General features: G+C 42.3%; 1 protein-coding gene across 2 annotated transcripts in view; it reads right to left on the bottom strand.

Annotated features, from left to right (window-relative positions):
• Nucleotides 1-15,506, bottom strand: part of LOC106540773 (opioid-binding protein/cell adhesion molecule homolog) — a 795,044-nt gene that overhangs the window by 82,375 nt on the left and 697,163 nt on the right. For both annotated transcript variants that reach the window (XM_087706377.1, XM_087706376.1), the window contains one exon: nucleotides 4,826-4,951. In XM_087706377.1, coding sequence (XP_087562503.1) covers nucleotides 4,826-4,951 — 126 coding nt within the window. The remainder of the gene's footprint in view (nucleotides 1-4,825; nucleotides 4,952-15,506) is intronic.

Raw genomic sequence — 15,506 nt, forward strand, 5'->3', positions numbered from 1 at the left:
CTACCTACCTACCTTCCTTCCCCCTTCCTCCCTCCATTCTATTCTATTCTATTCCATTCCATTATTCCTTTTCATTCTTTCCCTATTCTGTTCTGCTCTGCTCTATTCTGCTCTACTCTACTTTATTCTATTCCATTCCATTCCATTTCACTCTAATTCTATTCTATTCTATTCTATTCTATTCTATTCTATTCTATTCTATTCTATTCTATTCTATTCTATTCTATTCTATTCCATTCCATTCCATTCCATTCCATTCCATTCCATTCCATTTCACTCTAATTCTATTCTATTCTATTCTATTCTATTCTATTCTATTCTATTCTATTCTATTCTATTCTATTCTATTCTATTCTATTCTATTCTATTCTATTCCATTCCATTCCATTCCATTCCATTCCATTCCATTTCACTCTAATTCTATTCTATTCTATTCTATTCTATTCTATTCTATTCTATTCTATTCCATTCCATTCCATTCCATTCCATTCCATTCCATTCCATTCCATTCCATTCTATAATACAAAAAATCAAGGCAGTGGTTCTTTGGGAAAAGGATGGAGTTTGGCAAGGCTGAGATGTTCCAATCTTTAGCCCTCTCTACACAGAGTGCCATGGGAGAGGAGGAGGTCAAGGCAAGAGAGACGATGCTTCGCCGCTGCTCTAAAAGCAATCTCATCACTTTCCACAACTTTTTTCTTCGCCCGTCTACTGAAGAGAAGGAGGACTTCCTTATGAAACGAGAAGCCCCTTTTCAAGGCATTGCTTTTGCTTACTTAAGGCTTCTTTTGAAAAAAATGCAAAGAAGCCGCACAGCTTCTGTATAAATATGACTTAAGAATAAGGCTATTCAAGATGAGAAAGTGCTGCAGTAGGGGGAAAAAAAAATAACTTTCACCGCACGGGAGTTTGTACGTTTTGAATCTCTTTGGGGAAACAGTTGGATTTATAGCTGGTCTCAGGGGAAAAAATATATACCTTATGCATTTTAGTCATTAAAGAACCCTGCATGTAGACTGGAGGTTTCTATTTTAACGCTGCTCCTGTTTGAGACAGACAATAAAAAATTCTTATGTGACTCCCAGACTGGTATCTCCTCTAAACCTCTCTTGATCCTTGGGAAACTAACTGGAGTGCCAAATAGATTAGTTATGCTTTATTAAATTACTCTTGCCTTCCTTTCTTCTCCTTCCTGCAGCTTAGCTAGAGGAATTTCTTTTAAAAAATGCCATTAGCAATGGATGTTCTTCTGTTAGTTTTCAGTGTGTTCTATTCACCTTCATCTACCTACTACCCCATTCATTCTGTAGCATCAATGTGCGCACCTAAAATCAAGAGGAACTGTTTTGTTGTGTTGAGATACACTGGTAAACTCTCACAAAAAGATAGCAATAGCAATATAGCAATAGCAGTAGACTTATATACCGCTTCACAGGCCTTTCAGGCCTCTCTAAGCGGTTTACAGAGAGTCAGCATATTGCCCCCAAAAATCTGGGTCCTCATTTTACCCACCTCGGAAGGATGGAAGGCTGAGTCAACCCTGAGCCGGTGAGATTTGAACCGCTGACCTGCTGATCTAGCAGTAGCCTGCAGTGCTGCATTTAACCACTGTGCCACCATGGCTCTTGAGACACGAAAAAGAGACACGAAATCCAACGCCATTCGGAAACAAAAAACTGGAACAATCCAAATTTCTGCTTTCTTTGGAAATGTGGCTGAATGGTTCAGGATTGCAGACCAAAGGAAAGTTACGCGGATGTATTGCAGAAGAGCCTGAGAAGAATTGAGATGCTGCAGGATGATCTCTCCGTTAGATCTAAAATATTCTTAGCTACTCTTCTTACCCTGTGGTGAAATCTTGGATGCAGAGAACTCTACATTAAAAATGTTATTGTTCTGGCCGAGGCTTCCCAAGAGCATGAAGCAAACTCCTTGTCCCGACAAAAAACCCTTTTATTAATTTACTGTGAATTCTACTCATTCACATCCAGCAAAGTCTTTCAAGGGAGGCTTTACAGTCATAGATCTTAGCTGGCTTGGAGTGCTGCCAGGTCGATATTTGCAGAACTTGGCAAGGAGTCTGGGAGAGTCACGAACCAATTAAGTGAACTAATTGTCTCCTGCAAACTCCACTCCCCTTTCGCTCCTCTTTTATTTCCTCTGGGAGGGGCCGTTCATTGTCCACCTATGTATGTTGTATGTATGTTTATTATACTTGTATGCCGCCCTATTCCTGAGGGACTCAGGGCGGCTAACAAACAAATGGGGAAAGGGAAGATACAAAAAAAAAAAAAAAGACCTATGTCCTTCATCCCAAGTCAACCCCTGTTCTTTAGCTGTTACCTTCAGCTGGCAACTCTGCACATGTGTACACTGGGAACAGGCTCCAGCTGTTCCTCTGCCTCACTGATGTCTGATTCTGAAGGCAACTGATAACTGGCATACGGCTCTGGCCTCCTCTCTGCCTCTGACACAGAGTCCTCATCAGAGCCTTCCCCAGATTCCAGGACTGGCCCATGTTCCTCCCCAACCTCCTCACTGTCCGAATCTGCTACCATCTCTGCTGGCCGCTGGCGGGCCATAATAGTTATAGGACTGAAAAACAAAGCAGACAAGGCTTCCTTCCTTTTTGTCACCAAAGCCTGCTGGAAACTGACATCAAAAAGATTTCAGAAAACTAGTCACCAGCAAGGACTTGAGTATGTTGGTTGCATTCTTCTGCGCATGGAACATTTGGTCACCGTACAAAAGACCAACCTTGGGAAATCTGTTGGTAGAGAACGGCCCACCATATCTCAAACTCCAAGGCACAACCTCTGAATTTGTCATCTTATGGCATCTCCATGTCTATGGAGATCCATAGACATATCCATATGAAGATTCTCAGTCATCTAGGTCATGGTTGTCCCAAAGGTGGACTCCCCCTCCCTAAAAAAGGCAACAAAATCCAGTTGCCTTTTGAAAAACACCTTTAGTTCATCATATGATGTTTCCCTTGTAAACCCATCAAGACAAAAACACAACCACTTTGAGAAGCCGGACATCATTAAGAGAAGTTGCCCATGTCTATTTACAGATGCTATTTAATATTCCAACAATAAGATGTGTCCTCTTTCTTCCTCTAGTGTCTCACCTGTTGGGCATTCCCAGTCTGCTACTAGTTTTATTCCTCATCCTTCCCGCAATTCCTTGAACTAATCTAGAACCATTTGTACCGCCATCAAACCTGGACACGCTGTTGGAACCTTATGAGCTGATCATCAGCCTTTCCAACAACTGCAGAATGCAGGAATTAGCGTTCGCTTGTTAATGCGACCTTCATACAGGCTATTGAAATTATTTGTCCAGTCATTTCTAAACAATCAAAGCAGGTGATGCAGAGGAGAATTCTGAGCCAAATCTTACTCAATTTAAAAGAGGAAAGAAAAGGTAAACTGGCCTCTCACTGGTGCCCCTTCCCGTTGAAATTTCCCACCGTCAAGTTCCAATGCATCAACTACAGATCTATATTTGCAAAAATAATAATAATAATTATGTCTGCTTCATCAAAGCTTTGTGTGATCCACAGGGTCAGATCTGTGGATCCAGGAACAATCCAATTGCAACATATGGATTGTCGACTGTCTGGAATCTTGAAAGATCTCCAGGCATATCTTTCCAAATGTTAATGCAGGGGTGTCAAATTCAAGGCCCTTGGGCCGAATCCAGCCCGCAGGGTGCTTAGATCTGATTTGGAAACAGCAAGGGTCTGGCTCGTAGTATCTCTGCCCATGAAAACAGTGCTCAGGGGAGGATAGGTGTAACATGGGTGTATCTAGGTACACCCAATATCGCTCACGCGGCTGCATTCTGGACCAACTGTAGTCTTCGAACACTCTTCAGGGGCAGCCCCATGTAGAGCGCGTTACAGTAATCCAGTCTTGAGGTGACGAGGGCGTGAGTGACCATTCGAAGTGCCTCCCGGTCCAGGTAGGGCCGCAACTGGTGCACCAGGCGAACCTGGGCAAAAGCCCCCCTGGTCACAGCTGACAAATGGTGTTCTAATGTCAGCTGTGGGTCCAGGAGGACACCCAAATTGTGAGCCCTCTCTGAGGGGTATATAATTTCACCCCCCAGGCTAAGAGGTAGGAGTCACGTACAGCCCCCCCCCCCTATGCCCCATTTTTGCTGGCAGAGGGCTGCAGGAGGCTGTTATAGCCAAAATGGGCTGAGAATGGGGCGTGCTGCCACCCTGGGTTCCATTCTCGCTGGCAGAGGGCTATGAAAACAAACTCAAAACAAAACAAAAAGGAGAAAACTTTCCCCTTTTGCATTTGAGCCTCCAAGAAAGGACGGGAAAAGAGAAAGGGAAAGAGGAAAGGCAAAGAAAAAGAAGGGAACATGGGGAGAGAACAAGGATGGAAAAATAAGGAAAGAGGGGAAGGAAGGAGAAGGAAGATGAAAGGAAAAAGAAGAGAAGAGAAGGGAGGAGGGAGGGAGAGGGAGGGAGGGAGGGGGAGGGAAGGAAGGAGATTATAATGAGAGTGAGGGAGGGTCTCAGGGAAATCCTGTCTTAGCACATGGCCACCATAGGAATCTCCAACACGAGTGACATCTCGTCCACCCCGTGACACACCCACCATGGCCACGTCCATCACCCCAGTCCTCCAAGTTCAAACACAACCCAGATGCTTCCCTCAATGTAATCGATCTCGCCACACCTATATTAATGCATGAGGTTTCAAACGACCCTTTTCCCTCTCTCTCATCACATACCTATCTTCTCTTCTACACGGTGTATTTTATCTTGGAATACCCATCTTCCTGTTCGGAGGCCCCCTCTTACCTTTGCTAGAGAGATGCTTCCATGTTACTGTCGGTTCTGGCCTTCCAAAGGCTAAGCACAGGAGAGTGACGCTGCTGCCTTCATTGATGGTGATGTCGGATGAGATGTTGATAATCTGGGGGGGAACTGCAATGAAACAATGGGGAAGGACATCAGTACATTATGCATGTTATGCTGCTGTTAGTGATGGCAGGTTTGTTCTTCTTGACCTACTCAATACGCATTTGACTTTGATCCCTAATTTGTTTTAGTAAATTATCCTCATTTTGCGTAAAGCCAATTTTTTTCATCTTTTTTCCATCTGGCCTGTAATTGCCCATACTGAAACCATGTTTGAATTACCTTTTCCTCTTTTAGTACATTCAAGGGTTTTCATTGTAATACACCTCTTTCTAAAGTGAGAAGCTGTCTGTATGTAGTTACATCCTGTTTTTGTACTATATTTATTGTAGCAGCTCGGCCCTTTGGAATGAACTCCCCGCGGAGATTCGGACCCTCACCCCTCTCCAGGCCTTCCGGAAAGCCGTCAAAACCTGGCTGTGCCGGCAGGCCTGGGGTTGATGAGTTCCCCTCCCCTCTCGACTTGTATGGCTGTATGACTCTTGTGTATTTTAATTACGTGTATTGTGTTTGTGTCCCCTTTTCCCCTTTTGAGTTGTTTGCTGCCCTGAGTCCCTCCCGGAGAAGGGCGGCATACAAATAAACTAAATCTTAATCTTAATCTTATGTTCTCTATTGCATGTCTGGGAATTGCCCACATAGATATCTTATCGTTTAGTTTATATTGATATTTTTTCCAGACCCGTAGTACAGCATTCCTTAAAATATGACTTTTAAAATTCTTATCCACCTTCTTGTCATATAACAAATAAGCATGCCAACCATATACCAAACCATGCCCTTCGATATTAAGTATTCTATCATCTGTTGAGTTAATCCAATCACTGATTAATGATAAAACTACGGCTTCATAATATAGTTTTAGATTTGGCAATTTCAAACCTCCTCTCTCGCGTACATCTTGCATTATTTTAAGTTTTATTCTCAGCTTCTTCCCTGCCCAAACAAATTTATTAATACCCTTCTGCCATTCTAGCAAGTTTGCATCTTTTTTAAAGTATTGGTATCATTTGACTTACTCAATATGAAGAAGACATTCATTTCTTCCAAAATAGCCCCAGCAATAGATATACATACTGCTTCACAGTGCTTTAGAGCCTTCTCTAAGCAGTTTACAATGTCACACATTTGCCCCCAACAATCTGGGTCCTCATTTTACCCACCTCAGAAGGATGGAAGGCTGAGTCAACCTTGAGCCAATCAGAATTGAAGGATATGCTGACTCTGTAAACTGCTTAGAGAGGGCTGTAAAGCACTATTTAGTAGTATATAAATCTAAGTGCTATTGCTGTTCCTTCCTTCCACCCTCCCACCTCCTTCTTTTCCTCCCTCCCCCCTCCCTTCTTTCTGCGATGGTGCAGGGGTCAAAATGCAGTATTGCAAGCTAACTCTGCCCACAGCCAGGAGTTCGATCTTGACTGGATCAAGGTTAACTAGCCTTCCACCCTTCCAAGGTCAGTAAAATGAGGACCCAAATTGTTGGGGGCAAGATATTGAGTCTGTAAACCTCTTAGAGAGGGCAGTAAAGCAGTATATAAGTCTAAGTGCTTTTGCTATTTTCCTTCCTTCCTTCCATCCCTCCCTCCTTTTCCTTCCTTCCTTCCTTCCTTCCTTCCTTCCTTCCTTCCTTCTTTCCTTCCCTCCCTCCCTCCCTCCCTCCCTTTCCTTCCTTCCCAGTGGTTAGAATGCAGTATTGCAAGCTAATTCTGCTGATTCGCAGAGGCTCAATCCTGATTGACTCAAAGTTGACTCAGCCTCCCATCCTTCCTTCCGAGGTGGTTCAAATGAGGACCCAGATTGTTAGGGGCAAATTGGCTGACTCTGTAAACTACTTAGAGAGGGCTGTAAAGCACTGGGAACCATTATATAAGTCTAAGTGCTATTGCTACTGTAGAAAGCTTTCCTTTAGTAGTCCTTCCACATCAGCAACCCTTTTGGTGAAAAGGCTGGAAGGAAGGAAGGAAGGAAGGAAGGAAGGAAGGAAGGAAGGAAGGAAGGAAGGAAGGAAGGAAGGAAGGAAGGAAGGAAGGCCGGACTGTGGTGGCACAGTGGTTAGAATGCAGAATTGCAGACTAACTCTGCCAACTGCCAGCAGTTTCATCCTGATTGACTCAAAGTTGACTCAGCCTTCCATCCTTCTGAGGTGGGTAAAATGAGGACCCAGATTGTTGGGGGCAAGATACTGAGTCCATAGACCTCTTTTACGGACAGTAAAGCACTGTGAAGCAGCATATAAGTCAAAGTGCTATTGCTGTTCCTTCGTTCCTTCCCTCCCTTCTTTCAGCGGTGGTGCAGTGGTCAGAATGCAGTTCTTGCAGGCTAGTTCAGCTCACAGCCAGGAGTTCAATCTTGACCGGCTCAAGATCGACGCAGCCTTCCGCCTTTCCGAGGTGGGTAAAATGAGGACCCGGATCGTTGGGGGGGCGATAGGCTAACTCTGTAAACTGCTTAGGGAGGGCTGTAAACGCACTGTGGAGTGGTATATAATTCTAAGCGCCATTGCTATTGCTAACCATTGCGCCACCAGGGCTCTTAAATCAATAAGCTGAGTTCTGAAATAAATGTGCAGCAGAACAAATCCGTTTTAACTACCGGCCCTCACAAGGTGTTTTGTTTCAGAAACAAAGATTATGTTGCCTAACCGTCCACTGAATTTGAGATTCTGTCACCTGCAGGTAAGTCCTCCATTTACGAGGACAACTGAGCCCAAAATTTCCATTGCTAAATGAGACAGATATTATGTGACTTCTGCCCCACTTTATGACCTTTCTTTCACAGTAGCATTAGGATCACAACTTTGTTCTCTGTCTCTCATTTTGTTTTCTTTTGTTTAGCATCCTATTATGATTGATGCTGTTTGCTTATTGAGTATCCTATGGCCATCACTCAGTTAACTATGATTTATAATGATTGCATTTTATTATGATGATTTATCACTTGTTGCGTCTATGTACACTGAGAGCTTATGCACCAGAGACAAATCCCTTATTTGCACAATCCCATTTGGCCAATAAACAATTCTATTCTTATTCTTTTTTTCCCCTCCAACCTTCCATTCTAATGATATCCCTTGCCTTTTCATGGGAAAGAACTCAAAACATTTTGAAATATGTTTTAAAAGACTCTTCACTCTTCAGTCTGTTAATCTGCTGCAGGCAATCTAACTACCTATCAGATCTAAAGGGCAGCTGATATCTTAACAAAAACTAGAAGAGCAATCTATGGGGGAAAATGATTCAGCCTTTCTCAATCTATATATATATATATTTTCTATATCACTATTTCTCCCTCCTTTTTTTTGCATAAAAAGTTTTTATTTTCCATTTTCATAGCATATAATCACAGGTATACTATTACATAGTCAATATCACGTTGTATTATTAAGTACTTACATTAATTCATCTTACCATCAACTACCAAAGGAAAAAAAAAAGAAAAACCCAGTTATTGGCTCTTCTGCTCTCCATACACCCTATTTATACCTTATCCGACACTTTCTTCCCCCTCTCTCCTCCCCCTTTCTACTTCCTGTCTTCCCTCCATCATTTTCTACTCTCCTTCCCCTTTCTTTCTCCTTCTCCTCTCTCCCCTTACCACTCCTCCTTATAGACCTCATCTTCCCCCTTCACCCTCTCTCCTATCCCTCTCTTTCTTCTCTCCTCTGCTTCCCACTCTTCCTCTAATTCACTTGGTGTATTTCAGCTTCTCCCTTTTGTGTTGATGGTATTTATAATTCCATTTCAATATACATAAAAAAGAAAAAAATAGCAGTATACATGTACAATCATCCAGATATGTTTTAAAAGACTCTACTCTTCAGTCTGTTAATCTGCTGCAGGCAATCTAAATACTTAGCAGATCTAAAGGGCAGCTGATACCTTAACAAAAATGAGAAGAGCAACCTATGGGGAAAAATGATTCAGCCTTTCTCAATCTATCTATATATATATATATATATATATATATATATATATATTTCTATATCACTATTTCTCCCTCCTTTTTTAAAAATCTAAAAGACACTAGCCTGAAAAGAAGTTCTTCGAGAATTCTTCTCTCTTTGTGGTTTGTTCTTCCCCTGAATCACCATCTCATGTTTATGCCTTCGCAATTGGTTGCTATGGTAGTTATTATGGCCTTGATAATGCATTTTGTATCACAACAGCAAAAAAAAGGGAAAACAAGGGCTGGTTCAAGGACAGTGGAAGAGTTCTCTCTGGGTTCAAACCAAAGTTCATCCATGTAACTTCAACTCCATATACATACTGTAGATGTGGATTACAAGAGCAAATATGAAAAAAAAACCACATCCACTCATCTCTCCTTCTTACTGACAAGAACAAACCAGGTTTGAAATGGTTTGTTAACAAAGTAAACTGCTCCTAGAAGCATACATTATGAAGCACACGGGACACCCTGTTTTTAAGGCACATAATGCCACAGCCCCAGAAAACAATGTCCTCTACATTTCAGCCCCAATTATCAAATATATTGCTCATGTTTTGCTTAATTGTCAACTGTATGCCTCTTTTAAAATTGCTACTTAAAAGAACAATCCACTAAGACCTGAATCACACATAATAGTAGAGTTGGAAGGGACACTGTAGGTCATCTAGTCCAACCTCCCACCCAAGCAGGAAACTCTACACTGTTTCTGACTGATCCCAGTCCAGTCTCTTCTTGAAAGCTTCCAGTGATGAAGCGCCCACAACTTCTGAAGGCGACTCCTGTTCCACTGGTTGATTGTATTCCTTGTCTGGCCTTTGGGTGCTTTGGAAAATAGCTTGTCCCCCTTCCTCTCTGTGGCAGCCCCTCAAATATTGGAAGACTGATATCACGTCTACATTCCAACCTGAGCTTAGCTGCACAAGATAATCTGCCATAACATCCTACCTGTTAATGACTACTTTGACTTTAACTGCAATAACACAAGGGCTATCAATAGATACAAACCAAATGGAATCCATCCTAATCTTGATTGCAGGAAAAATGATTTTAAGCAATAGATAGTAAATGTATGGAACACCCTACCTGATTCTGTTGATAGGTTCTTTAACCCCCATACCTTTGACCTTAAGCTGTCTACCATAGACCTTATGTATTTCTTAAAAGCTCCTTAAGGGGGTGTGCATAAGCGCACCAGCGTCCCTACCATCCCTGTCCTACTGCCCCTTTTATATGTACTCTTTTTATGTGTTTGTGGCTATGTTTTGCTTAGTTATATCCATATTTTTCCAGTGTTTTCATACTTGTCTCCTTTTATTTGTAGATAGATAGATAGATAGATAGATAGATAGATAGATAGATAGATAGACAGACAGACAGACAGACAGACAGACAGACAGACAGACAGCAATAGCAATAGCAATAGCAGTTAGACTTATATACCGCTTCACAGGGCTTTCAGACCTCTCTAAGCGGTTTACAGAGTCAGCAAATTGCCCCCAACAATCCGGGTCCTCATTTTACCCACCTCGGAAGGATGGAAGGCTGAGTCAACCCTGAGCCGCTGAGATTTGAACAGCTGAACTGCAGAACTGCAGTCAGCTGAAGTAGCCAGCAGTGCTGCATTTAACCACTGGGCCACCTCGGCTCTTCAAGATGATAGATAGATAGATAGATAGATAGATAGATAGATAGATAGATAGATAGATAGATAGATAGATAGATAGATAGATAGATAGATAAATGTCTCCCCTGGTCCTTCTCTTCACTAAACTAGTCAAGTTTCTGCAATCAATGTTCTATTTTCTCTATACTCCAATGACTTTATTGAGGTGGTTAACCAGTGGAAAGAAAGAAAAGAAGGAAAGAGATAGTTTTGAAATATTCAGAAGTGCCAAATGTAAATAAACAGGAATGATACAAATGTACAAGCATGTATGTATGCAGGCAGGCATACAATGCTAAAAGGCTCCATTCTTATTAATTGAAACTAACCTAAAGTATAGATTTGGGGAGACCCTGACATATCAGAGGAAGATATAATGGAGCAGCTGACAGAGAAAAATGACCAATATATAGTATTGATGGAAGGCTCTATGGCGATTGCCAATTCACCATGGCCAACTCGCTAGAGGACAACTCATTGCAGGGCAAGAGTTTCACTAATATCAAAAAATTGGTGGAATAGAATCATTAAAGAAAGGATGGAAAAGGAGGGACAGTATGAAATGTGAATGGCAAAAAAATAAATATTTTTTTTTATTTACTTTAAACAATTAAATAGAATTGGTAAATTGTCCAGCAACAGATTTTCCCATGGTGAGTTGCCTTGCAGTGAGTTGGCCATGATGAGTTGACTGTTGCAAGTTGGCCATGGCGTGTTGGCCATGGTGAGATGGTCATGGTGAGATGACGTGGCAAGTTACCCCATTCCTCGAATGGAAAGCCATTTTCTACTCAAACAGGTTCAATTGCTCTTAAATATTCTTTGTCCGGTTTTGTGTGCCACCACACAGAACCTGGTAATCGTATGTGTCATTTCAGGGTTAATATTAAAAGTAAGAATTTCTTGTCTTGCGGTGTCCTGATTTACTAGCCAGGATTGGTGCACTTAAGAGTCTTTTGGGATGCTATGTAAAGCTAGGTAAGGGCAAAGGTTCCCCTCGCACATATGTGCTAGTCATTCACGACTCTAGGGGGCGGTGCTCATTTCCTTGTACAGCGCTGAACCTGTAATGAGCCATTGGCCTGGCAACTATCCAAGGACTGATAAGGCCTGTGGTTGCAATTTGCCCTTGAAAGACTGTTTGCCGGGACTTTGCTGGATGTGAATGCCAGGAATTCACATTGGCCAAATAAAAAGGGTTTTTTTTTCGGGACAAGGAGTGATGATTGGGTGAAGCCTAGGTCAGAACTCTTCCCTTCCCCACAGGATAAAAGCACCTCTTCCAGTATCACACCTAATTCTAGTTCCATTTCAACCAGACAAAGCGAGGCAAGTCAAAATCAGGTGATTTTGGCAGAGGGATCATCATTAATCATTAAAGGGATCATCATCATGAGCCAAGGTGGCGCAGTGGTTAAATGCAGCACTGCAGGCTACTGCTAGATCAGCAGGTCAGCGGTTCAAATCTCACCGGCTCAGGGTTGACTCAGCCTTCCATCCTTCCGAGGTGGGTAAAATGAGGACCCAGATTGTTGGGGGCAATATGCTGACTCTCTGTAAACCGCTTAGAGAGGCCTGAAAGGCCTATGAAGCGGTATATAAGTCTACTGCTATTGCTATTGCTATAATGGTCAGACCATGAGAAGGTTTCTTGGACTACTTTCTTCCTGGCATTCTTGGGGTTAAATTAGATGTTAAGTGAATGGCTGTTTTCCATGCTGGCCTTACACGGCATTTCAATCATCAATGCCCCACTTATTTAACACTTTATATCACATCAGATCAAATCCCATTCTATTGAAGATTGCTCCCCTTGCCTATGCTATATTTTGTGAAGACAGACGATAGGGAATGAGAACAAATTATTATGAATTGCGAGGATATAAATACACACCATGATTCCAGTGACATCAGAAGCCACTCAAGCTGTGCTGCAGTGGTTTATAATCATTGTTTCCAGAGCATCTCTCAGCTTGTGTATTTATATCCTCCTTTTTTTCCCCCACTGCTTTCTCTACCCATGAAGTAAACCGATTTTGTTTCGAGGTGCTTATGCCATTCTCTATAGAATATCTTCCCCAGATACTTACATTCCAAATTATAGCACCTCATTTGTGCTCCCTTTCTAATTTATGAACTGTATTAAAACCAACGCGCGCCCGCACTCCATTTCTTTCTGTCTTTCTTTCTTGTTAGCCATGTGCACCAGGGAATGTATATATCGACTAAGCCTCAATGCAGACATCATGACTTTATCACATTCCTTTCTGCAAGATGGTTTAATCAATGGTTGTGAATCTTGGTAACTGGCACAGAGGATGGAAGATACCAAAATATAACGAGGATCAATTGTGATGTTCACTTTAGGCATGCACCAAGACAAGGAGAAAGCCAACTGGCCCTGCTAAAATATCAATTTCTGCAAAAACTATTAAGTGTCAGTCAGTAGTGGGATTCAGTCAGTTCGCACCTATTCGGGAGAACCGGTTGGTAACTTTCTAAGCAGTTCGGAGAACCGGTTGTTAGAAGAAATCTCATTTTGGTTTTTCCCCCCACTTTACAGGGCTAATCCTGTAAGGAAGGCGGGAAGGAAACATTCTGGTGTTGTTTCTAGCCTCATCTTTTTTTTTACATTTTAAGAATTTCTTTTTTAATTTCCATTTTCATAACATACACTCTGTATACTATACATAGCCCGTATCATATAGTATTAAATAATAATTACATCAGTTCCTCTTGTCAACAATGCCCAGAAAAATAAAAACCCATTATAGCTCTTCTGCTCTCCATACACCTCTTTCTTCTACCACCCCCAACTTTCTATCTTCCCTCCATCATCCTTTCCTACTCTACTTCCCCTTCCTTTCTACTGCCCCTCTCTCTACATTCCACTCCTCCTTATCCTCCTCATCTTCCTCACTTACCCTCTCTCCTATCCCTCTCTTCCCATCTTTCTTCTCCCTTCTGTTTCCCACTCCTCCTCTCATTGGTGTATTTCCGCTTCATGTCAATATGCTTAACATATCCTAGTTTTAAAGAAGAAATAACTGCCATCCACGCAGGACGGCCTCGCGGAGGACGTTCCTGCAAACCCTAGCTACTGTGCTCCTTCTCTTAGTGGCAGCCACAAAAAGAGTGATGGTAGGGCTGGCAAGACTGTGCCAGAAACAGAGATTGAACTTCCAACCCTCTCTGGATCAGCTGATCTGTGGACAGCAGGCTGAGGTTAAGGGTCCTCCTTTAACCTCCCCGAAAATAAGCCCTCCCCAAAAATAAGGCCAATCACTTATTTCAAGGGTCAAAAGAAAATAAGACCCTGTCTTATTTTGGTGGAGACACGGTAATAGCAAGAACAATGAAAAAAATATTATGGGAGTTCTGGTGAGCTCTCCGTTATGAGTTGTGTTCATGCAAAATACGAGCAGCCATCTACCTAGGATATATTAATTCAGATTTTTGTCCTCGGCAAGGAGCTGGGTTTGATCTCCTTTCCCCCCTGATTTTGCAAATTTATTCATTTTGCCTCTTCGACTCTGGCTAATGAATACCAACCAGGGTCAGACAAACTGCTCCTTTCAACAGACTTTTAGCCATCCTTGCATAAGATGAGTTTCTATCTTTCCATTGGCACCACTTATCCAATTTCTGTACACAGTTCAGATAGATTTAGGATGAAAATATTCATCGCTGCCTCCTTGGTGACATCGCTATGTCACTGGATATGTCCCTGCAGCCCTGAAAGATTTAATCAAGATAAAATAAAGTGTGGCCTCCAGTCAACAAAATTTGCTGGCACCTTAGGGGGGAGAAAAAGAATCAATGAAAACAGATATGGATAGTTGCTTGGCAACCGCTCTGTGGTTTTTCTCCCCCTCTCTCTCTCTTTCCCCCTTCTACCTGTCTCCTAGAACAGGATTCCTGCTGATCACAAGATACTGGTAGGAGAGGAGGCCATAGTAATCTAGGTAGCATCCCCAAATCAGCAGGTTGCTTGGGAGCAATTTGGCTTGCCTACCATGTTAGTTGGTGTTCAACGTTTTTTTTTTCCTGAGCTTTTAGTACCAACTCCATGAAAGTATGGATGGATGGATGGAAGGAAGGAAAAAAAGAAGAAAGAAAGAAAGCAGAGTGAGGGAAGAAGGAAGGAAGGAAGGAAACAGAGTGAGGAAGGAATGAGAGTGAGTGAGTGAGTAAGGAAGGAAAGAAGAAGGAAGGAAGGAGAGTGAGTGAGGAAGGAAGGATGAAAGGAAGGAAGGAAGGAGAATGAATGAAGAAGGAAGGAAGGAAGAAGGAAGGAAGAGTGAGTGAGTGAGTAAGGAAGGAAGGAGGAAGAAAGGAAAGAGTGAGTGAATGAGGAAGCGAGAGAATGAGTAAGGAAGGAAGGATGAAAGGAAGGAAGGAGAGTGAGTGAGGAAGGAAGGAAGAAGGAAGGAAGGAGAGGATGGAAGGAGGAAGGAAGGAAAGAGAGTGAGTGAGTGTGAGTGAGTAAGGAAGGAAGGATGAAAGGAAGGAGAGTGAGGGAGGAAGGAAGGAAGAAGGAAGGAGAGGAAGGAAGGAAGGAGAGTGAGTGAAGAAGGAAGAAGGAAGGAAGGAAGGAAGGAAGGAAGGAAGGAAGGAAGGAAGGAAGGAAGGAAGGAAGGACCTTGTGACCATGTGACCCAGGATATGTCAGTTGCCTTCTGCCTGACTGTTTTATGAGGACCGGTCATAAATGCCATGCTAAATTGAAACAGTGATTAAATGAATGGTTGTGACTTGAGTGCTACCTCTATCAAAACAGACAGTCATTTCAAGAGATACAGCATAGCCTAGGTATTGGCCCATAGAGCAATAGTCCTTGATGACCGAGGGTAAGAAAATGATATATCTTTATCCTCCTTTTGAAAAGCAAAATGTTCAGACAGTTCCTGGAGAAGAAGCTCAACACTCAACAACCTCAGATACAAAACA

The sequence above is a fragment of the Thamnophis sirtalis genome, unplaced genomic scaffold (assembly GCF_051295495.1).
Source record: "Thamnophis sirtalis isolate CommonGarterSnake01/CBP01778 unplaced genomic scaffold, rThaSir2_p1.2 scaffold_2, whole genome shotgun sequence".
Classification (NCBI taxonomy): domain Eukaryota; kingdom Metazoa; phylum Chordata; class Lepidosauria; order Squamata; family Natricidae; genus Thamnophis; species Thamnophis sirtalis.